The sequence below is a fragment of the Puntigrus tetrazona genome, chromosome 5 (genome assembly GCF_018831695.1).
Source record: "Puntigrus tetrazona isolate hp1 chromosome 5, ASM1883169v1, whole genome shotgun sequence".
Lineage (NCBI taxonomy): Eukaryota > Metazoa > Chordata > Actinopteri > Cypriniformes > Cyprinidae > Puntigrus > Puntigrus tetrazona.
This window is the reverse complement of record NC_056703.1, coordinates 5572311-5596556: the sequence shown is the minus strand read 5'-3', so window position 1 is coordinate 5596556 and position 24246 is coordinate 5572311. Positions and strand designations below refer to the sequence as shown.

General features: G+C 39.3%; 2 protein-coding genes and 2 long non-coding RNA genes across 9 annotated transcripts in view; 2 read left to right on the top strand and 2 right to left on the bottom strand.

Moving 5' to 3' along the window:
* Positions 1-1462, bottom strand: part of acacb (acetyl-CoA carboxylase beta) — a 25606-nt gene extending 24144 nt beyond the window's left edge. For all 4 annotated transcript variants that reach the window (XM_043238660.1, XM_043238661.1, XM_043238662.1 and 1 more), the window contains exons 1-2: positions 1324-1462; positions 65-599 (exon numbers count right to left, since the gene is read on the bottom strand). In XM_043238660.1, the coding sequence (XP_043094595.1) occupies positions 65-456 (392 nt within the window). In that variant the 5' untranslated portion in view covers positions 457-599; positions 1324-1462. The remainder of the gene's footprint in view (positions 1-64; positions 600-1323) is intronic.
* The window catches only part of LOC122344984, a 23466-nt gene extending 1073 nt beyond the window's left edge, over positions 1-22393 (top strand). The window contains exons 2-3 of the long non-coding RNA XR_006250957.1: positions 12052-12137; positions 20979-22393. This is a non-coding gene — a long non-coding RNA (uncharacterized LOC122344984). The remainder of the gene's footprint in view (positions 1-12051; positions 12138-20978) is intronic.
* Positions 1537-7630, top strand: LOC122344983. Its single transcript, XR_006250956.1, has 3 exons — positions 1537-1677; positions 6772-6840; positions 7493-7630. It is a non-coding gene; the product is annotated as an uncharacterized LOC122344983 (long non-coding RNA).
* Positions 3378-24246, bottom strand: rusc2 (RUN and SH3 domain containing 2). 3 transcript variants are annotated; one of them, XM_043238668.1, is made up of 13 exons: positions 23953-24246; positions 17560-19272; positions 16417-16954; positions 13766-14416; positions 12333-12593; positions 12036-12182; positions 10680-10756; positions 10381-10555; positions 10196-10301; positions 8705-8751; positions 7438-8515; positions 6651-6827; positions 3378-5812 (listed from the first exon to the last, which is right to left on the bottom strand). In XM_043238668.1, exons 2-13 carry the CDS (start codon positions 19111-19113, stop codon positions 5629-5631), a joined length of 4995 nt encoding a protein of 1664 aa, XP_043094603.1. In that variant the 5' UTR covers positions 19114-19272; positions 23953-24246; the 3' UTR covers positions 3378-5628. The 3 variants fall into 3 exon arrangements, with proteins under 3 accessions (XP_043094603.1, XP_043094604.1, XP_043094605.1); XM_043238669.1 differs by having other exon boundaries at positions 12396-12593; positions 23953-24242; XM_043238670.1 differs by lacking the exon at positions 12333-12593 and having other exon boundaries at positions 23953-24241.

Sequence of the window (24246 nt, the reverse complement as noted above, 5' to 3'; positions counted from 1 at the left end):
CTTTCATGCAGACCTTTAAAACTTTACCATGCCAGCAGCTTAAAACATCTCTAAGCACACTCACCTCAAACAGGTTAATGGGTTCGGGGGTGGCACCACCTCCGATGACGTGCTAGGTAGCGTGTTAGGTGTCTCTGTGCTTTCGGGCTGAAGTTTGGCGGCCTGACCCATAACCAAAGGCTCATCATCAGAGGAATTATCCTCAGAAGCTCCCAGAATAAACTTCATTCTCTTTTTAGCCTCAACACTGGAACCAAATCTGGGCCTATCTGACTCACTGGCTTCCATAGGAAAACTGTTGGAAACGGCTTCTTCTGTGCTTTTTGATTGGTCAGTGGAATCGCTAGTAGCTAGTGGGGGAATTTCCTCATTTCCTGTTGTAGTGCTTGCTGGTTTCAGGTCCACTGGAGGAGACTGCTCTCCTGAACAGTCTGTGGTGGGTGTTTGTGATGGCATCTCTCACCCTTTAGACCTTGATGATGCATTCAGATGGGCTACAAGAGTACGAGCTAAGAGTGACGGCATATATACAAATTTAAAGGCTTCTTGTAGGACGCGGTGATGGCTCCTTTTATGTCTCGAGTTTTGAAAGTGTTCAACTGAAAAGACAAATGAAAAAGCATGCAACAATTATGTTAGCAGAAGAGTGTGCGACACTAGATGGCATCAGTGTACAATATTATGATGCAACCAATATGTGCTCTTGCCTGATATTTAACAGCTGAAGGGTGAATAATTCATTCATAGGTTATACTGAATTTCTATGTAAGATATATAGCTCACATGTATTATATTCTCGTGGCCATGCAAAATTTTAATTAATGTAGAGGAACTGAGGATGTTTTAACAGTTCCATTAAGGAAACAAAATATAAAATTCTTAAAAAAAATTTTCTTTTAACGATTTTTTCTTTTCTTTGAAACAAAGCCGGAGTAAAATAATTTTAGGATGAAGTAATAAAATTACTGCAACAAAATTAAAAATAAAGCTTAAAGGAAGGTTTAAAAAAATTAAACCTAATAAGCATATAACAAAATAAAACGGGAATTAAAAGCTAATATTGATAAATACTAAAATAGTATGGAAAATAACTACTAAATAAACTCAACCAGAGCACACAGCTACTGTTAAACCGTCTGAAGCACTGCATGCCTACACACACACACACGTAAACAGAACTGTAAGCATTTTAAAAAACGTGGCCACATGCAAAGCCTACAGTTAATTGTTAACATATCCTGCAAGAACTTTAACGAATTAAGAAACCAAATATTAAAAAAAAAAGCATTTAAGTTTTAGAAAACGGAAAAGTTTAGCTCAAACCTTTGAGGGAAGCAGTCAGTCAGCGTCCAGACCTTCTCTCGTAATGAAAAGCGTGCGTATAGTACTCAGTGCTGTTCTCTTTACAACTGGCCAGCAGACATCAACAGCAGTGTCATTTAACGGAGTGGACCCTCAGCGGTGTTTGTGTGGGATCTAGGGGAAAGTTCAGCCTTGAAGGTCTGAATTGAGGGGGAGGGAATGGTAGCTCTCGCAAACAACCTATGAATATAATAACAGCAGCGTCAAAGGTCAGAATACGTGTGATGTGTAACGGGACACAAACGGCAAAAATACTGAAGCACGACACAACCGATGTACCAAAACATACTCTTTGAACCTGAACTCGAGGTCAAGGTACGTTTCGATACGTTTTCACCTTAAAAAAGGTTACGGCGATTGGCTTCGTGGTGCTGTCAAACGGTTCTCGTGTCAAAGTCACGGATTTTATAGCGATCCGGTTCATAAATATTCCTGTAGCGAAGGCTTTTTTAGGCCTTCCCACTGAGGCTTATCAATGTTTTTGCTATGTATCTTTACTCAACGTTCTTACTACGACAAAGGCGTAAACACTTCGACGCAACCCATTTAATATTATTATTTTTATGCCTTTGTCATAGTAGGATTCATAACTTCGTCTCGTGGCTTCGCTTATCAATATAAACAACGACGGAACTTGCTGAGTCTTAAAAATGCTTATAAAGTAAATTTGAATAAAATGTATAACAAGATTTAACTGCAAACGTCAACACGACTTTTTGTCACCGTTACGCCGTTATTTATTTATACGAGACTTTTTATTTCTTTTCCCTACTTACCCTCGTCACTGACTCAAACTTACAAAAGAGCAACACATTTATACAGTCACTTTTTGTTTTTTTCCAGCATATGTGTGTAACTTTGAACACTTTACGGCTCTTCGAAAGTTTGTTTTGCTGCTCATCCGTCCATGTTGCTGCTGCGTGTGACGTCACCCCATGACGTTCTTCATGCTGTACAGGACCGTCTTTCCTGAATTTGCTTAATTTTACACTAAACAAAGGGTCATTACCCACGTTTAAATAATTAAAGTAAAATATATATTTGCTGGTAGATAACATTTATTATTTTTTTTTAACGTGGGTACTGACCTTTAGTTATATATATATCTATCTATCTATCTATCTATCTATCTATCTATCTATCTATCTATCTATCTATCTATCTATCTATCTATATATATATATATATATATATATATATATATATATATATATATATATATATATATATATATATAGCTATATATATATATATATATATATATATATATATATATATATATATATATATATATATATATATATATATATATATATATATATATATATATATATATATATATATATATATATATATATATATATATATATATATATATATATATATATATATATATATATATATATATATATATATATATATCTATATATATATATATATATATATATATATATATATATATATATATATATATATATATATATATATATATATATATATATATATATATATATATATATCTATCTATATCTATATCTATATATATATATATATATATATATATCTATATATATATATATATATATATATATATATATATATATATATATCTATCTCTCTCTCTCTCTCTCTCTCTCTATCTATATCTATATAAATATATATTATATATTATTATATATATTATATTATATTTCTATTATATTATATTTTTTCTAGTTAATTTTTTAAACAGCCATAATCCTGGTCTATTTTAAGTTTTATGTTAACGAAGGTTATGTGTAGCCTGACACATCTAGCCATGTGTATTTGGAAAAAAGACAAATTTTATCATTTGCTTCAAACCAATTTTTGAAGATATATTCTGTGTATCTATGTTGTGATTCTAGTGGCAGCTGGGTCTTGAAAAAGACAATCATTTAAACAACTGGGCAAACCTTTTCAAAACATCACTTTCATTAAAACAGCACTTGTCATAAACACATACACCACGGAAAAAAAGGACAAGAGGCGCTGCATCAGTGTTCACATGAGCACTTTGTTATTGATATCCATACATGATGGTAATGTTATAGGAGCACAACATGGTCACGGGGAAGGGAGATCCAGGTGAGCTACAGGTATAGTACAGTATATACAGGCCAGAAAATATTGGGAGGATCGAAGCAGACAGAGAGAGGGAGAGAGAGATAGAGAACATTGCACAAACATACATCACCCAACACTCCCAACTAAAACGTCCTCTCTTGCACTGGTGTTTATCCTCTAATAATCTGATTCCAGTTTTACCAGTATTTATTCCTGCTTCACACAGAAGGAAAAAGCAACTGGAATGGCACCAACCACTTGTGAGGAACCACTCTTGAATCTCGCATTGGTTTAAAAAGGCACTGGACAGCTATTTCTCTCGCAAGCTCTCTCTCTCTCTCTCTCTCTCTCTCTCCGATATTTACCGGGTGGATTTAGTCGAAAAGCAAAGCGTATTTGGAAGACCGACAGACAAACCTTAAGAGACCAGGATTGACCTAAAGCAGCAGCACTACAATCTAGATTGCACAGCTTTTTGTGAGAGCATTTTCTTCTACTCGTAACATCCCATAACAGCATAATTTACATCTGAACGGCTTTCGTTATCAACTGTTAGTGTTTAAAGCTGTTAATAACCAAGTCAATAACGTCATTTTCCTTTTGAGAACATGAGAACGCAACATATTTACAATTACAAATACACAAAATAATAACTAATGCATTTTATAAATAAAAAATAATCATAAAACTGTTTTAACAAAAACATACTTCGACGATCATCTACTGATGTCTCAATAAAGCAATTTGAAAAAATCAAATCAAAATATGATCATATATATATATTTATATATTACTTTAAGCAAAAGCATATCAAGTGTCATACCGAGGGCCCAAGATTATTTCAAGTCCCGAAATAAGAATTTAATGCTATAACAAAATACACAATACACATTCCCTTCCGTAAGGCCTCACCTTAAATTAAATTTAGCACATCGAAAGGCCATGTAGTATTTTACCGTCCTTGTCTAAATGTCTTTTTTTGTCTCCTACTGCAAAAACAGAGGAAGGTGTTCAGTAGATGATATTTAAGAGATCCGAGTTCATGTTGATAACTGGAGGAAAGCATCTCATGAATTGAATGTATTGAAAGGGTAAGGGATTTGCAACCAACCCCCTCCAAAATCTCTTTTTTGCTCACCATCTATTTAGCTACTTACATAAAAACTCCCGTTCTATCTATACATCTGTCCTTTCGTCAACAGATTGATCTATTTTAATAAATATTAAACTCCTTAAACCAAATCCAAACAACAGAAAATCGAAACATTAGACTCATCTTCCCTTTCCACATCTCTTGCAGGAGTTGCAAAAGTTGATATAAGAAGGAACGGAACATTTAAGGTTAAAGACTGAGCTTGTTTCAACTCGTTAAGTATCAGAAAAGCACAAAATTGGTGATGCACTCGGTCACATGCAGGCGATCTTGCTGTAAACTGTCCCTTATTAGTGAAAAAAGCTTGAAACGAAGGGACAGAGATTGTGGGGACAGCATTAGCGGATCAATTCTCCCGTCACAGCAGCACAGGTTGGAGAAAAATTGCCTCTGGACAGGTTGATTCGAGGCGGGGGGCATGTTAATGAGCTTTAATTCCAAAACCGAGGAATCCCTTTTTAGCGACGTGCTATTCAGCCTCATACAGTTATTTGCACAAACAGTGTGAGAAAGAGATGTTCGACAATGACCTCCGGTTCACCCACAGCCTCTGAGCGGCACGTGAGCACACTCTCAGTCACAACACATGAATTGGTTAACATCTAGATTACATAAAATCGTACAGTATTTAGTAAAGACGAGGCATATGTGCCAATAGTGTCATCTAACAACTTCATTTTGGTTTTTTAGTTCTTTTTAAAAGGCTATTGACATTTATGATTACAAGCTAAGTTGCAAAACCTGATGGCTCGTTGCAAACGATTTCACTACTCAGTAACTAGATCTACACTTTCTAATCACTGGTTGGCTCAATGCTGTTCACCGAAACAAAGAGAGTGCTTTCACGACAGCAAAGTGTGATGTTTGTGTGTGTGTGCACTGGTGTATTGGTGTTTACATACACATGCAAGCACAAAATGAATCCGTCAGGCTCCCTTGTGCAGCAGATTTTATATTCAGAAAAGCAGTGACCCTCCTCTTTGTCCCCGACCGCATCTCACACCCGTGTCAATCGGAGCCTGTGAGATTCAGCGCTCCTGACTGTCCTCGATCAGGGTGACGTATATGATGGGAACAAGTCCCTGGCCATCGCCCAGAGCACACAGCAGCCAATCAGAGTCTGCCCTGCTGAGCACCTGCAGCACGTCACCTTTGTGGAAACTGAGCTGCCCTGGCTCTGTGGCAATATGATGGCACAACGCCTTCACTTCACTGAAAGAGACATGAAAAGAAAAAAAAAGAATATTAGTCGGGAATTGATCAGGTGAATTAATCTGGCAATTACATGCATCTGCTTACATTATTATGGATTATAATTGCGTTAAATAAGCCTATTAAAGTACTTTGCGAAGCAGCACTTATTCTTCATTTCTGTTTTTATTTTTTTGACCCTGGACCACAAAACCCTTATGTAGCATGAGTATATATGTAGCAACAGACAAAATTGTGAATTTCCTACCATAAATATATCAAAACCTAATTTATGTTTAGTAACATGCATTTGGACAACTTTAAAGGTATATATATATTTTTTTTCATATCTCAACTAAATATTGTCCAATCCATACATCAAAGAAAGCTTATTTATTCAGCTTTCAGACGATATGTAAATCTCTAAATAAAAAATGACTCTTACGACTGGTTTAGTTTTCTTGTCAAACTTTGATCTTTTCGATCTTGTTTATGTTGAACGGTGTACAGGCTTTTGTTTGTATTAAGCAAGAAATTTAAGATTAAATTTAAATATAATATAATAAAAATAATAACCTACTGACATCAATGATGTACAGTAATATTTGCAAACTTTATTATTTTTTCTGATCTATTTAATCAGCTATAACCACCTTTACATTACAAAGACAGCAGAGAATACAGAATAAGTGCTGATGTATGGATGACGCATTATAGGTGACAAAAAATGCTAACGTCGGGGAACCCAATTTTGTTTCGAAACCCTAAAAGCTATCAGCTTGCTATTATTTGCCCTGCATGCACTGTTTTTCTTCTGGAAATACAAGACTAGCCGTTATGACTTGTCTTACAACATTACCGTGGGGCTTGTCTCCGTGTCGGCGGATTTTGTGTTTGTGCTTGTTCAGTCGGGCCAAGGTGGGATTCTTGGCTTTGAGACGCAAAAGATTGTTGGTCCTCTCTTTTCCCCACTCCGACAGACTGAGCCACCAGATCCAGCACTGAACGATCCAGACTCAACCAACCAGACGGCAATCTGAGACAAACACGTAGGTAGAAAATCAGCTGTGAATTTACTAGGTTTACGTTGATAGCGTCTGGAAATATGTAGAACCAACCATAAAAATGAATGATTCATTTACAGCAATATCTGTAATATATACAGTATATATATATATATGCCCATTTATATATATATATATATGCCCATTTACACCAAGATCGATAGCTTTATTGTTTGGATAATTGTTTTAACTATGAGAAGTTCACAAAACAATAATTACAAAACAGGAACAATATAACTGAAATCACATTTAGAGTTGAAAGAAAATATTGGCAACCAATCAGAACCCATCTTACCTTAAAAAGCTTGAGCATTCAAATTCATACACATTTGTGAACTGATGTTCAGCTGTTCTTTTTAATAGTTAACCTTTAACTTTTTTTGCGGCTCACCAGTCATCAAATCTCAGTAAACACTGATCACAGTATTTTTTTTTACCGAGCTGATTACTCACTAGAAACTCCCACAGATCGTGTTTTCAGTCCATTTCAAGTCGTATTTGGCTATATAAGTGTGTGAGGTTTTTGCTTGCTTTTTTAGTTTAGTCTTCCCATTAACCCCATTATATTGCTCATTAACTCACCTTTGTTTTCTGAGTTGTTTCGGCTCACTCTTCTCCATCTTGCTTGCATTTCCAGCTCCAAACAGCCGACCCCAGCGAAGCACCTGTGCCGACCCATCCTCCCCTGCTTCTGGTTGGGCCCGAAGCCCTTCATAGGCATCCTGGCAGTCTGGCTGCTTCTCCTTACTCTTCTTCAGTTCAGTGAGCACTGATTCCGGCGGACTTCCCATCCACGATGGCTTCCCCTTAGCGACCTTGTTGGGTTCTGACAATGCTGATTGGTGGTGGACCCCACTGCCAACGCGATTAATATTGCTACCGCTGGTCCGACCATGTTCCACCTGTTCATCCATCTGCTGAATGGCCTCAGCCCCCTCAACCACACCTTCTCTTGGAGGCGGGTGGCTTTGCCGATGATTCTCAACACCGCCTTTCCTCCTCTTCTCCCACTTCACAAACTTGGAGCCCTCAGCAGAGTTGTCGATGTAAACCTGTGAACTTTGCATCAGCTGGTACCACCAGCCAGCTTGCCTGTTTCTCTGTTTGGCTCCATCTCCATCTCTTTCTTTCCTTTTCTCTTTCTCACTGTCTTCTCCAACTCCCTTCATCCTTCCACCACACCACCCGCTGCCTTCTATCTGTCCTGCGTCACTCTTTCTCAAACACTCTTTGCCAACTCCAGCCTCTTTATATCGGGTTTCACGCTCCGCTCCTGCACTTTTCCGCCCATCTCGTTTCATTTTTAATGTCACTCCCTCAATCCTAAGCTGACTGTCGTCATCTCTCAAGATGAAGCTTTCTCTCTGAGGCAGCATTCCCACTTCCTGCTCTCCAGACTCCAACATTCCACAGCCTCGCATGAGCTGGAAGGTGGAGCGATCTGATTGGTCAAGGCTTTGGCGAGCAGAGCACAGCTGTTCTTTGCGTCTCAGGTGTTCTTCCCCTTTCTGTAGCTGGTGTGGCTCAAATAGCAGGTCAAGGTCAAAGGGCAACAGTGAGAGCGGCTGAAGAAGGAGCAGCAACTCTTCAAACAGTGGCTGGCAGGCTCCTTGAGACAGGGGTAGGAAACCCCATGGGTGGTAGTGTGCTGCTATGATGTCTGAGGAACCATGCCAGAAGAAAAAAGACAGATGGTGACATAAAAAATGCAAATTATTAGAATTATGGTGGGAATGTAGAATCTAGAAATTTTAGCATCACAATTCCTATGATTACAGCCAGCTACGCTTAAACAAGATAGAACATAGATGTTGCAGCATAAATGTAACTGAAGAAAGCATTGTCCTACCTTCATGGGTATAAATGTGGTTGAACCAGAATTCCAGGGAACGCAAGCTGAAAAACATTGAGTGAGTGATGTAAAAATCTTGATCGCAAAATACACACACACACACACAGACACATACATACACACACACACAGATATATATATATGTCCCTGCAGCATTACTCCAAACCTCGTAGGGGTTGGGGCTCCCCTTCTAAGTAACCCTTGGAAATCAGTTTTAAAGTGAAATACCACAAGTGCATCTACAACAAGGAGCCTCGAAAGTGATTACTGTACTTTGCATTGATCTTAAGAAGAAGAGTGACCACAGCACAGAGAAAGACAGACAGAGGGAGATCAGCGTGTTGCAGAATGCATAATTGAAACTAATGATCAAAGTGCCGTGTCTCTGACAGTAATTTTAATAGGAATGGAAAAGAGGAAGTTTGCACAGGAGCTGAGATGAGTACATCAAGGCCCATCAAAGCAAAACTGAAGCCTTTGATGACTTCTAAAGACTTCTCGAAACACACTGCAGAGCTTTAGACAGCGAGATTTGAGGGTTTTTTTTTTTTTAGACCTGGCTTGTTATAGTGCAAACAAAAATCATACACCATCAATCTGTTTCAAATCCTAGTGAGCTGCCTACCAACACACCTTTTTATGGCACCATTGCAAAGGTAGAAAATGGCAAATTGTATTAAAAGTACTATAATAAATTCTAAAGCAATATTGCATGTATCCTCAGATGAAGCAATCTCAAAATGCACAGCATTTAAATAGCATGCATTCTATTCTATATTTTATTAAATCAAACCATAGTTCTAATTAAAATAGTTTTTCCACCAAATATTAAGATTTGTCTTTGTATTATTGTGCTTATCAAAGACGGTGCAGTCTAATTTATTAATAAAAAGAGACTACATATACATGTCACTGGTTAAATTCATGATCCGATAGTGAATGTACTGAGAAAGCTTCTTCTCTTCAACACTGTTATTGAGATCAGAAACCGCAGTGCATTTGCAATGCATTTGACGTTTTTGATGTCAGAAACTCCAAGAAGATTAAGAAGCACATTTCATTCCATCAATCAACCCCGAGACAGAATCTATCATCCTTGTATCTGAACATCACACTCTGTGTTGTCTATCTCTCAGGAGACTGCTAAAAGTAATGCAAGTTTCAAAGACCTTTAAAAATGCAAAAAGCAAAAAGTAGTACAGACCCTCCATTTTAAAGTCATTGTTCTTATGCAAGCAAAAGGCGAGGCATTTCCAATTGAAAAGTTATATTCAATGAGAAAACCTTGACAGGAATCCAATGAATCGCACAATAAAGGAATGTAAATTAAGAAGTCCATTCTGATTTCATGCTGATGCTTTAACAAGCAAAAAATTATGAAAGGGACAAAAATGTGCTTCCATAAGCAGTACGAAATTGAACGTGATTAAAAAAAGAGTGAAATGAAGAGCAAGGAGATGAAAAGAGAGAAAAACAAAAGAAGCTTACTTCAGCAGGCCGAAGATGAAAGCATTGAGTCTCATACTGCGATTGGTCAGCTCACAATACTGACTGACTTTAGAATACAGACTGTGCAAAACACGTGTAGAGGGACCTAGGACAGAAAGAATAAGTGTAAATCATCTCCTTTATTCTCCTTCATAAAATAATCACCTAGATCATTCCTTTCATACCGAGCTGAGTGGAGGCCTCCACCACACTCCAGGGCTGGTTTTTGCGTTGTCCGATGATCAGGTCCAGTACATACGCTTTCAGTCCATCATGCAGTATCTCACGAATGGCGGGACACAAGTACTTTAGAATAAGGTGACCCACGTTCGGACTAACCGAGCTATTGCCCAATTTAGCCTGTATAAAATAGGGGAAGTAAACAAGAAGGTAACGTCAAAGGTTGTACTGCCTTTAGTGAAACATTTAAACTCAAGTACACTGACTTAAAAGTTGTTGTTTATTTTCCAACGTAATGTTGTACCTTTACTCCTGCATCCCGACTGGTTCCAAAATGAGCCACTATCAGATCCACTGCTGTGTTTATGGCCTTCACCAAACCTAGTACATAAGGATATACAGTAGATGCAGAATGAAAATATTCTATCATTCAACATGTCTAAACTAAATTAAACTCCAACTAACACAAACACACTCTGTCTTTTGCAGTTTTAGAGAGTCTGATGGGAATTATCTATATATGAGATGAGTGGAAAGCAAAAGGAGCCTTGTTTGATTGACATGAGAACCCAGCGAAAACAAAATCAGATTCCTTGTCACTAGGGGATACGTAACATTCACTGCATTTTCATATGCTGTGTGTATGCGGTGCAATAAAACTACAAATCATTTAAGAGCTACAGGGCTCACCGCAACACTAAGGTTCATATTTAACCACATCAAGCTTTAAAGATGAGCTTGCTGAGGTTAATATATTGCTGTATATATGACCATATGGAGATTATAGGTCAATCTGGACATTGTTTAAACTGCAAGACAAGGGAGAGAGGCAAAAAGAATGGCTTAAAATAGTGGCTGACCCAGAAAATGTAAATTCTGTGATCATTTATTTACCTACATGTTGTTCTAAACCTATATGACTTTATTTCTCGTATATGTTTTTAAGAATGTTTACACCGCTCTTGCCCATGCAACAAAAGGGGAAACCAGGAACAAAAGCAGAAAAGTGCTGGAAAATTACATTATATGTTGCTATTCATCAGAACACTTCTAATCTAAGTCTCACTATATGCTTGATGCATGGGTAAGAGTACTGCAAGCATTCAGCAAAATTGTCACTTGAGTTTAGAATATGTGTTAGAATTCTTTCTAATTCAGCTACTCGATCTTGTCCTTATCTAAACTATTACTATGTCACTATGCGGTGTCACCTTCCTATGCAAGACTAATTTAGTAATATGTGGTTTGAAGAATAATAACGTTGTCTAAAAAGTTTGAAAGCAATGATAAAAAATAGGCCGTTTGAAGCTGCGCTGTGTTACTCACAATGAACGAGAAAAACTGACCAAAGATCATTCAAAACAGCTAACCTCTGGAGAATCACCAGTTGTAAAAAAGCAGACATCTTTTTTACATTTATTTGTCCATCCACCGTTTTAAGACACGATGTGCCCATAATATACCTATGCCTATCACAAAGCAAAGCCGAAGCGCTATCAAAAAAATGGTTTTCTTACAAGTTAAATTTTTTTTAACTGCTAGATGGCCAAAAATGTATTAATTCAAACTCATTTGTAAAGGATTTTTTACACCTCTACCAGGAGTGAGGTTAACTTAAGTACTTAACTTAAACACACAACAAAAAAAACTAATCACATACCTCTCTTCTGCAACAGATCTATAGAGATGGATTTGTCAGTATTGGCGTCAGGAGACAAGCAAAATTCTTCCGGGGGGCGCTCCGTCTGAGAGAAGTAATCAGGTAGGAAGTCGCTGTAACACTGCGGCAGTTGCCTTAATGACTGACCTGTAAACGAAAAATCACTCAGATAAATGCAAACATATACAAACCCAGACACCGTGCTAGACAAAAGAAGAAGGTGACAGACAAAAGATAAGGTCATAATCACAAGTGTCTAATAGCTACATTCACTAACTACATACAAAATGACCCCACCCCAGCCCTCTTTCCGGCTCATTCCCTTCAACCCTCGTTGAGTGTTAGAAATTGGTTCAGCACCATTCAGTCTGCCGAAGCCGATTGGTTGATTGGTCGGAGGGAAATCAAACACATTGCGTCGCATGACACGAGTTCCAGGTCTCTTGGTTTCCAAAGCGCAAGAGAAAGAATGAGGGCCGTCTTTACCACGCTCCACACCCAGAGGGTTCTTGCGCCTGTACTCTCTCCATTTCAGTGCCTGTGGGGAGAGGTGGTGCACTGGGGGCGAAATGGACGAAAATGGGGACGGTGGAAAAGGATGAATGGAATACGAAAAGAGAGAAAGAGGTATTGGTGAATGACAAGCAAGATGGATGAACGTATATACAGAGTGAAAAGTAGCAAGAGGGAAAAGAACAGTTAGAAGGGTAAGATAAGCGATGCGATGCAAAACATGGGAAGAAGGAGAAACGGGGATAGAGGGATAGAAAAGAGAAGTAGTTAGCAGTAGTTCAAGAATAGAAAAGTCAAGCTAAGTAAGGAAGCTAAGGCTTATGCAATTTAGAAGTGTAACGGTATACAAATCTTGGTTTTGACGACATGGTTCGGTATGTCTTCAGAACAACTGGAGGAAAAAACTAAACAGATTCCTTTTTTTTAATTAAACAATGGTATACTGAACAAATGACATTTTCTTTAAGTACATTCAATTATAAAAAAAAAATTCTAGCTTCTGTTCGAAACTAGGGAGCCCTTCCTAGTAATTCCCAAAAATTACAATTAACAACAGTTTCAATTAAAATACTATGTATTTTTTAGACTCAAAAGCAACATGCAAACATACAAATTGCACACAATGCAATTTCTATTTGTTGTTGAAATATAATAATAAGTGACTGTCATAACTTGTTTCATAAAAGATTTTTTTCACTATACATTAAATAACTAAAACATCACTAACAGGTAAAGTAAAATATAAGGAGCATTGTCTAATATTACAGAGAAATGCTTTTTTTCTACACTTCATTTCTCTTGGGAAGCAACAAGCTATGGACACTGATAACTACCATGATAAATGCCATGCTACAAGTTGTCATTCTGCAATGGAAACACTGACTGACCGAGATGTCCGTTCATGTTTATTTTGCATTTGAACTGAGATGATCTGTCACACCACGTCAAAGAGCGCTCAAACAGCATTATTTATTTGTTTGGTACACATGCAAACCGAATATGTCTACCGTTCCACCTCTAATATGATTCTATCCAACTCAAATCAGAAGAAAAAAATTACAAATTTTACATACATAAGGCAAAACCGTGTAAAATTTGTTGTTGTTGTTGTTGTTTTTGAAAGCAGAAAAAAAGATCATTAGGTCATTAATAAGATCGAAAACAACACAAAGTAGTGTCTAGAATGTCTGAATTGACAAATTTTGCTCCAAACCTACCATTAGGCTGTCGCTGTGTGACACACGCTGGTAAAACCTTCACTGGTTCTTCCTGTGATGCAAGAGGACTGAGCCCAGAGCTGGGAAGCGTTGGTAAATTGCCTCGGTGGAAACAGTGATTTCTAGTGGGCAATGCAGGCATCAGTGGACTCTGCTTCATCAGAGGAGGTGGAGGCGGTGTAGGAGGTAAGGGAGCGTGTTTAGGTGTCTCTGTATGTGTGGTCATTCCAGGTGGGGTATGCTGGGGCAGAAGACCTGCAGAGATGGGGCAAGAGAGGGAACGAGGTGGCTTTGGTCCACCTGGGGTCGGAGTGCACGTGGAGCAGGTTCCAGAAGAGGTGGGTGCACCTTGGAGGCGAACTGGGGAGTAGCTGCCCAGTGGGGATGGCCGTACTGTTGTAGGTGCGTTGGAGGTGCCGTGTGGTGGCCTGCAATCTTCTTCTGAGTCATCTTCTCCTCCCTCAGGCGCCACAGCCCCTCGAGTCTGCATATGGCTGATGTATCCGTCCAGAAGAGGAAGAAGAGGCTTTGCCTGTGGTTTTCCGTATTGGTGCTGGAAAGTGAAAGGCTGAATGGGTAATGAGGTCGGACGTTGATCTTTGCTATAGCGAATTACAACCGGAGAGGAGTCTGTGGAGCTAGATAGGCCACCTAGAGGGAGGGAGGAAAAAAAGAGACAGAGATGAGCAAGGAGGGCTGCTGAGAAAATAAGAAGAAGATTAGGAACAAAATTAGAAGATTAAAACATCAGAGTCTGTGGCAGAGTATCATATAATGCAGTAACGCAGGTATTAACGGTATCTAAAGCTGCATAAATCATTATAAATGAATACGTATAATTCTCACATGAAGCAGGTTATTTGAAACCAGAAAACCTATGAGAATGACACAGCAATTTAAAACAGCTAGAATCAAACCCAGGGAGAGCAACAGCAACAACAGGCTCTTATTATGAAAGAGAAACAAAATCATGCATAAAACAGAAACTTAATCAAAAAACATACCTTAAAACACTGCTTCAAAAAAAATAATGACCAAAAGAGGTGTATAGCCAATCAAGATACTGTGACCAAAACAGTCTGTTTATGAAGCTCCTCTGAGTACACCTCTAGTTGTGTGTGTGTGTTACGTGTGCTCTGACGGCACACGGTGTGTGTGTGAAACGTCACTCGGATATTGCGCAAGCTGTTTGCTACACATGCCTGAGTACTCATATGTCAGAGCTTCTGCACACTGCAGTACTCAGTCAGATCCAGCAGGGGCAGCATAGCATAGAGTAAAACAAGCTAACCCCTGTTAATCAAACGCTGCCTATTTATTTTGTTTTGGTGAAACAAAAAAAAATTACGTATTAGGTAACTTTATCATGTAACTCTTGCACTGCTTACGCTACAGATATGAATAACACCTCACATAATGCAGCTGGAAGAAGATGTGTTATTACTAAGCTCATAAGATTTGAGATTACCTGGCAGAGTCCAAGTGCTGGGCAATATACCGGTTCAAATGGTAAAATGGTTTTGAGTTACACGCATGGCACAAATTTTTAAAAAATGCTGATTGCATGCACTTTTACATGATGTTTGGAGAACTTTCCGAATTTTTAATAACAAACAACTTTAACTGGGCACATAAGTCAACTGTACTATACCAGACAGAGCAAACTCATTTCATCATGCGTGAAATATCAGAAGAAAATCATGAATCCTGAATTGGAGGTTTATATGAATGTATCTCTGAGAAGAACTGGCTATTCTCAGAAAAGTTCAGATGCAATCATATGAAGCAGATTAATGTACTACTTAAAAACGCAGCATGTTTTGTTTACAGTGGTAACCAAGGAAACACTGTGTAAGCCCATGTGAGTCTGCTACTTTAAATTCACCAGCTTGTGATAGCAGGATGGATTCTGATTGGCTGTCAATGTTTGTATCGTTCATCAGCTATATATAAAAACCGATATTGTTTCTCTGTGCCTTCATCATTATGGTTGGGTGTTTATCATTTATAATTATAGTTTATAATTTTTATAAACTAGAAATATGTTTTATAACAAAATTGTCATAAAAAACCCACTGATCTGCTTTAGGGGATGGGATTACCGCAAAAAGGCGTATAGGTTAGTTTTGTGTCACAGTATTTGCTGCTATATATAAATTTTAGGATTAATTTTTTAAAAAACTCTGACTTTGTTCACCTGAAAGAATAAAGTCATATACACCTAGGATGGCTTGGGGGTAAAAAATGCCGTAATTTTCATTTTGGGGTAAACTATTTCTTTAAGAGAGTGAATCTGAGTTTGATTTTTCACGCTGATGTTTCATAATTTCACAGTTTCTTTTTGCATCAATCTGCATGTAGTAGCTTTGTTTGGATCGTGATTGAATTTCTTTTCTTTTGACTTGGGCCAAAATTAGGAACAACCCCAAACATACTAGCAACACTCTAGCAACCATAAAGTACTTTAAAACAAACAAATGCAACCAATGAGAATATTTAATAGTCACTCCCCATTCAATAAATCCAACCAGTCACAATAACTTTATCCAAACACAAAATAAGTCAATCCACAAAATGAACCAGCTATTACAAATAACACAGTTCAACCATTCTTTTTCGGAGATTTTGTAAAAAATGACTTTACTCCTTACCTTCTGCTTTAGTTCGAGTCTGTTTTCCCGCTCCTCCCGGCGATTCTCGCAGTGGTGTACTCCATGGTCTATGCGGGGAGGACAAATCACAGCTTCCTTGACTATGGCATCGAGTGAGTGGTGGCAAACTGTGGCTTTGACCCTGTGGAAGGTCTTCTAGGATGGGCGAGAACTCCCCAGATGAGTGAGAGTGCATGGACGTGGCCTCCATCCCAGTCTTCTGCGACGGAGACCCCCCAGTTCTCCTCTTATTTCTCGCTATTTCCGCGAAAGAAGTGACACGTGGTGGAGGAGGCGGGCTCGGGGCTGCACTCTCACTGAGCCGAACAGGGCAGCTGAGCATGCGCTCCAAGGATCCAAGACGAGGAGATGGAGACTTGTCCAAGTTTCGATCGTAGCTACGGGAACGAGGTCGACCGCTCCCCGAAGCACCAACTGAACTACAGGCTGTCGTAGGTGGGGAGATGTTGATATACACCTGCCCCTCAATAACATTGTCACGGGTAGAGTCAGTCTCACTTGGATCCTTGTCTTCATTCTGGCAAAAGAAAAAGAAAAGAATGTAAAGGACGTAGAGCTCGGTAGTAACTGATTACATGTAATCTGGATTACGTAATCAGATTCTGAAAATTAAGTACTTGTAATTAGATTCAATTACTTTTAAAGTACTACAGTTTTGACATATTTTATTGATCACTGATTACATATGTTACATATATAATTATATATACATATATAATCTCCCTAACATATTTTTCATTTCCCTTACTTAAGTGACATGCAGTTAAACAAAATATAATTTTTTTAGTGAGTGTAAGTTATTTTAAAATGATCTATTTTAATTTCACTTTATTATGACTTAACTAATTAATAACGTTTTATTAAACACACAAAGCTGATCTGGGAAACCATGACATAATGAAAATTGCTCTCTTGTTGATTTTTATTGTTTTCCTCATTTGTAAGTTGTTTTGGAGATAAATGCTGCTAAATGAAAAAATGTAAATGTATAAGATTATCCTATTTATTTGCGATTTGGAATCAGTAACCGACTACAATTTGTAAGTAATCTACCCAGCTCTAAGAATAAGTGATGCTAAATACAAACTCACACCAAGTTGGATAAAGCAATTAATATAATACCTCTGCATCTTCCTCTTCATCATCCTCTTTCATTTGTTGGAATAGATAGTACTCTGTTGGCTGAGTGGGACTTCCTTTGCTGTGCTCATCAGAACAGCTTGTGACCGATGATCCCACAGGACTGGGAGAGGACTGGGAAGAAAGGTCACACGTCACAAGCTTATAGTAATTCTGCGTTGCTACAACCAAGCGAGCTTGGCTTTGAAGACACGAGGTGAGCTCATTGGCCGAGGTTTCAGCAGAGGACAGCGTCTCGCTTCCGAGAAGGTTGTGGTATGAGTTACAGTTGGCATCTAGTTCCATAGTGGCACCTTGAGGCTGAGATACAGAAGAAGAGTTTGCATGTTCTTGAGTGGCCAAAGGACGCTGGGGGGGTTCGATCGGGGACGTGTGTAAGTCCAGGTAGAAAGCTCCACGTCCACTGCTACATTCTGTCCCGCACATCCCAACGAGCTCAGACACAGAAGAGGCACAGGATTGCTCGGCGGAACTGTTGATATTGAGCGACTGTTTAGCCGGGACTACATTGTTCATCTTGTTGTAAATGGTGCTGAAGTTCACCAGCACCCCATCCGAGCTATTGCAGGAGGAATCACTGCCGTAGCCCTGGTGGCACTCGGAAAACGACTCGTGAAAAGGTTCAGGGTATGGCTGAGAAAGGCCGCAACAGGAGCAATGCGGTGCTGCGAGGCTGGAACACTCTGAGCTTCCTCTGCCGCCCTGCATGGACTGGTCTTCATAATCATCATCCTCACCCCATTCCTGCTCACCACAGTCCATTGAAAGGGTGGAACCACTGCTTCCATGGCGCCGCTGGCTATCTAATCTCAGCAAGTTCAGGCCTTCCATGTGAGCAGATAAAACGAAAGTCCCAGCTATTGTGTGGTCTCTGCTCTCTGACTCCCCACTAGGCCCATTAGTGGAACTCCACTGTTTTCCTGTAGACCCATGCAGGAGAAAAGGTTCAGCTGTAAACCCAAGGTCATGCAGGTGGAACGGCGGCAAGTCTTCGTTTGCAAGTGCTGCGTTCGAGATGTCATGCGGGTTTCCGTGCAGGTGAAAGGAGGAGTCTTCCAAATATCCATTTAGATTGTCTTCATCCTCGTCGTCGTCTTCGTCTTCAGCGTTGAGCAGAAAGGGGTTACGCCTCGAGTTCGGACGCTCGCGTGTCTTCATATGCAGGCCTTGAGTCTGGTCTTCAGAATTGCTCGAGGTGAAAGAGGAAGTGTCGCTTGCCATGCTCCCTTCTCTCCCTCCTCTCCCATGTTTGTCTCCTCCCCTCATCCCTCCATCCCCAAAAGTGTCACTAGTGCTAAGGCTGCTGCTTGACGTCTGTATGAGGCTGCTGTACACCAAAGCCTCCCGCTGAAGAATGTCTCTCTCAGGAAGGGAGGTGGTCCGGCTCAATCCCAGATTCTCTGGGCAGCTGAAGGGATTGCTGTTCCTTTTCAGTGGGCTACCGCAGCACTGTCTTGAGCTCGAAACCTGGCAGTGAACCAGCGGAATGTGGTGGACTATAAGAGTCTCCCCAGATAGCTTAGGCGGACTATCCATCTTCTCCTAGTGTGGGTGAGGATGAAGAATACTCGGATATTTGCAGAATGTGGTTTTCTGGGAGCTCTAGTTCACACGTCCAATGCCAATCCGGGGTTTTGGAAAGTGAGGAACATTAAAGAAAAGGTTAAAGAGGATCTCCTTGTGGAAGGTCAACATCTGGAAAAAAAAAGACAGAAGACAGGGTTCGGTTTTAAATTATCTTTATGCAAGACTTTATCCTGTGTTTGTATGAGGAAAGGGCTTTTTAGTTAGGTGTCTCATTGTGTAATCATATCATTTTCAGCAAAGACTGTTACATAACAAAAACACGATCTATGGGGACAAATCCTGAGTACCAAAAAACAAAAAGAAACCAACAAATGAATAGTAAAGTAAATCCAGTTTAGGCTCAGTCTACTGATGATAATGCTTTCAAGCTATGATCTGGTACACGGGTAATTACATTATTTAATATAAAGGAAGTACATTTAAACCAACACAAATATTCTTAAACATACATGAGTCATGAAGGAAAGTAGTGATTAATTAACCATATTTTCAAAGCATGATTTTAAAAATTATTTTAATTAATATTTCTATGAACCAAATACACTGTCAATAGCAGACACTGCCAAAAATGCTTTTCTAGCCAACATTGATTGTCTTGTTTCCAGCCAAAATATTTAGAAATTCTAAAAAAACAAGAAGGATTTTCAAGACAAGAAAAAGATTATTTTGTCAGATTATTTTGCTTGTTCTAGGTAAAAAAAAAATCACCTAATTTTGAATTATTTTTGTAAAAACAAGACAAGAATTTTCGACATTTTGTCCAGAAACAAGACAAAAATTCTAGGATAAGGATGTTTGCTAACAGCATGCTGCTTTTATTACTGTTCTTAAAGTAAAGGTGACTTCTTTTCACTCCTACACACAAACAAAAGTATGTTGGGGCCTTTACTAGAAAACTAAGGTGACCATTTGGAGATAACCACAGATTTCAATGAAGATCTACATAAAGCTACAGTATCAGTATACAGTATAATCGTTTATATTTTTGAATTTTTGCAACCTTTAGTTATGTGGACAAGAAACAGGACTGGACTGAACTTCAGTAAATTATTGCTGCACGCAACCACTAGGCCACAGCTCTTAGTTTGGTCAAAGTGATACTGAGTATATTCTTCTTGGTGTATCAATGGTGTTGACTCTACTACAGAAAGGAAGGGAGGGGTGAGTGGTGGACGTTGACCTTATCTGAGGCGGCCGGAAATCTTGAAGGAGGAAATGGCTGTGGGTCAGCGACCTGTTGTTGGGGTTCGGAGTGGGCAGACAGCTACAGCAAAAAGTAATAGGACGTGCAAAGCCTGACAACGACCCAAAACCCTCTCTGTGAAGCAGTAGAGCACATTACATCATCTGTAAGTCTCTGTATGGGTTGGTGAAAGTTGTAGGTCATAATCACATGACAAAATCATTGGGATAATCCGGAATAGTGCCATTAAAAACTAGTTCTAGTTTCTAATTGCCTAAACTTGGACATTACAAAATTAGATTATTAGCATTTATTATACATGTGGTTGAGGCCTCACCAATAAGAACGGCCCTGGGGCCAATACAGAATGTTACTGGCAGGCTGTAGGACGTCTTGGGCCTATTGGGCCAGTGTTATCACCACAATTTTACATTTGTTGATCATGTGCATGTTTTTATGCCTAGAAAATCTACTTTGCATCATGTTTTATCAAACTAACAGGTATGAACCAAACCGAACTGTACAGTAATTAATAATTTTTTTCCTGAGGTTGTTCTTGTAAACACACTTAATACATTGTCAATATTTGATTATGCACAATATGGAAATTCTGTGCATTTTATTCTAACAGATATGAGCCATATAACAGCAAGAGATGCTCAGCAAATATCACCTGTCAGTGAGAACCCTCACGGAACCCGTCCTCCTGCTGTCTGGCCAGATTAAACTCCATTACGTAACACTCGTGTGTTTCTGCCAGCCTGTGTGTGTTCAAGAAAATATATTCCGTACCGCACCGCTTTAAAATATATTCTTTTCAAATTTTTGCAAAACTATTTTCAAAAGAAATTCTAAAACAAATATATTGTGTGTAAAATTTGTCACAAAATGCATGCGATTAATTTTATCGTGTTTTATTCATTCAAGTAGCTTTATGAAAATGGTTTTTAACCTCGATCTTCCAAAAAAATGACATACTGGTTATGTGAGATGAACTACTCAATTTATTGAGTCCACTAATTTACAGAAAACTCATTCAACCTGTCTGAAAACCGGCCTTAAATTAGTCCACACAGTCTGAAGCATCTATTTCCAGTAATTCATGAGTCAGTTTAGCCTGACTTCATCTAATCGGTCACACGCTACTGAGACATACTGTAGGGACCAACTAGTGATAGACTGTTGGACTGACCAGGGCAGCTATTGGCCGGCATTTGACTGAAATTATTAGCACCAGTCAAGCTACTGTAAATCACAACATCCTCGTCTGTTGCTGTAGTTAAACCAAAAAAAAGAAAATGGACAGAGAGGCTGGTTAAGGGGGCAGAAAATGCTTTTTCTCTCCCTCTTTCATGTCTCATTGTTACATAACTACAGGCCATGACGGCCACTGCATTCCACAGACTGGGCGTTTAGCTAAGATCAGACGGACAGCTGCAGACCGACGACAAGAAGGCGGCATGATTCTCACACATGCACGGCAAAAAGCACTCAAACAGGCCTTGCTTGCGTTATTTATTAAGCAGGTAAACTGCGGTAAATTTAGAATATAATTCCAACTGAACTTTTTAGTATGACATATTAGATGTTGTTATGCTAATTTATATAGGCCTACTAAATTATTGACCTTCATTCTTTTTACAGTTGAACACGAGACCGAACAAAGCCTACTTGAAGTTGCAGAAAGTGATTTGAATTACAGGCCGTGTTGACAAAAATACCGTAATTTGATAAAATACTTTAAAGATTGATGGCACTTTCAAACAGCCATTCTGGCTACCTGAAGTAAGATAACAATCGCCTGTAAATCTAAAAAGAAAGAAAAAAAACATGTCACATTTTGAAAATGATGAGTATACTCTCTCTGAATAGACTTCTATAGATAAACGGGGTATATTGGTTTCCATAATGAGTTTTCCCAGTGTGACTCATGGTTGAAAAAAAAAAAAAAAATCAATGACGGCCAAAGCACTAAACACACAAGTTTGCACAGACACAAAATTGAACTTACAAAACCAGATTAGTAATAAACCGGTGTGGGTGAAATATATTTTTTTTACTTTTTCTTTCACGTCTGTCAGGGTTAAAGTAAACATCTAGCTCAATCATAGCCCTTCTACGATAACCAATGATGATTTCAATACTATAAACCGCTGTTTGTTATGAAAAATTGCATGCTATACAAAAATGATACAGCCGGTTTTACTATATTGCACCATCATGGTCCATTTTAAACAGTCAGAGTTAATAACAGGCTTCGAACTGAAATGACAGCATCTCACAGTGACCTCTTGAACACAAGCTGCTTTTGTTAAATGGAATCAGACTAGAAAGTTCTCTCAGAGAGGGAAAGAAACCGATTTCAGCCCGTGTCAGTTACGCGACCCCCCAAAATAATTTAGATTCAGTGCCATTTCTCTACGTAGAAACGATCATGTTTCATAGGACATTTCGCTATGATCATAATTACTGTCGATACCATCCAAAATGTTACAAGCTCGCCGTTTGTTTATCAGAGCGCGCATTAAAACAATATTTATAGAAGACGATGTTGATAGTCACTGGCACTTCAGAGGCATGTCTGCGTTTCAACAATTGTCAGGTAATAAAAATATTAGAACCGTTATCTAAAATTCAAGTGGATTTGGTATACAATAACATGCATTTTTTATAATAAAGATAAACCTTGGACTTAATCGGTTAATCATAAATAAATAATGTGCAATTCTCCAACAATAACCTTCACAGTAATGAGACCTCATAAAGCCTCTAAAATTAAAAGCTCCCGAAGACTTACAAAGCATCATAACGGGGATCAGAAAAGTAGCCCGAAATGAAGAATCACCGTAAATGCCGTACAGTCATTAACAGGCCTATGCGCGGCTTATTTCGGTGTTGGTTCGCGAACGTCGTTTTCTATCCTCCAGTCATCTTTGACGCTCGTATTATCACCTATAAGGCCCGATGTTTTCAGGTGTTTGTTGGCGACCCGCTGGTGTTGTGATCGATGCGCAAACACAGGCCTCGCTCCGGCACATCTGACATAACAGCAGCATCTGTGGGCCTATTTAGTGATTTCGCCACGTGTGTATTCTTGCCTGTTTTACATGCAATGCACCATCGCGATACAGGCAAGTAGAAACATAAATAAATAATGCCGGGTCAGCGTCAAAACAACAAGAAAAAAAAAATAACGTTACGGCAATCGGCGATCGTTACGTGCCTCTTTCGGGCCACGCTCTCTGGATCGCTGAATTGTTCCCAAGGCTGAGAAAAAAAACACATTCAAGGCAGTTTAAAAGCGGTGTGCGTGCAGATATGTAACGCTGACAGCGACGACGCGAGCGTAAAGACGGGCGTGTTATGTGAGCGAAGATAACGGTGAACGCGCACAGGTCTTCGGCGCCTGCATTTAACCGTTTCAAAGCAGCAACGCGCATAAATGTCGACTTGGTTCGTTCTCAGCAAAGCACAAAATCGCAGTTAAATCTGAATCGGCGGCAGTGATGTAATATTCGCCAGCGGGCGGTCCCGTTAGCTTCCACCGCGCAGCGTTCGGCATGATTCCCATTAAATGCAGAAAGCAAAGTCGTATCCGCACTCACGTTGGCGATAAATGTCATCTTCTTGATTCCTGGACGCCACGATGTCAAATCACGCTGAACGATCGCCGCGTTTGGGTTGATTTTGCGCTGGAGATACCGAGCGCAACGGAGGCGCGGGGCTGGAGCGAGCGCGCTACGTCAGAATGAAGCGCACCCTCCCTCGCCGCGCGGCCTCTTGCGATGCTGACTTTCGGGCATCTTTACTCCGATTCACGTTCGCAAATCACGTCTTTTGGGTCCAGATGAGCGCTTTTGCATACTGTGGTCTGACGGCGCGAGGGTGGGAGGGGTGTT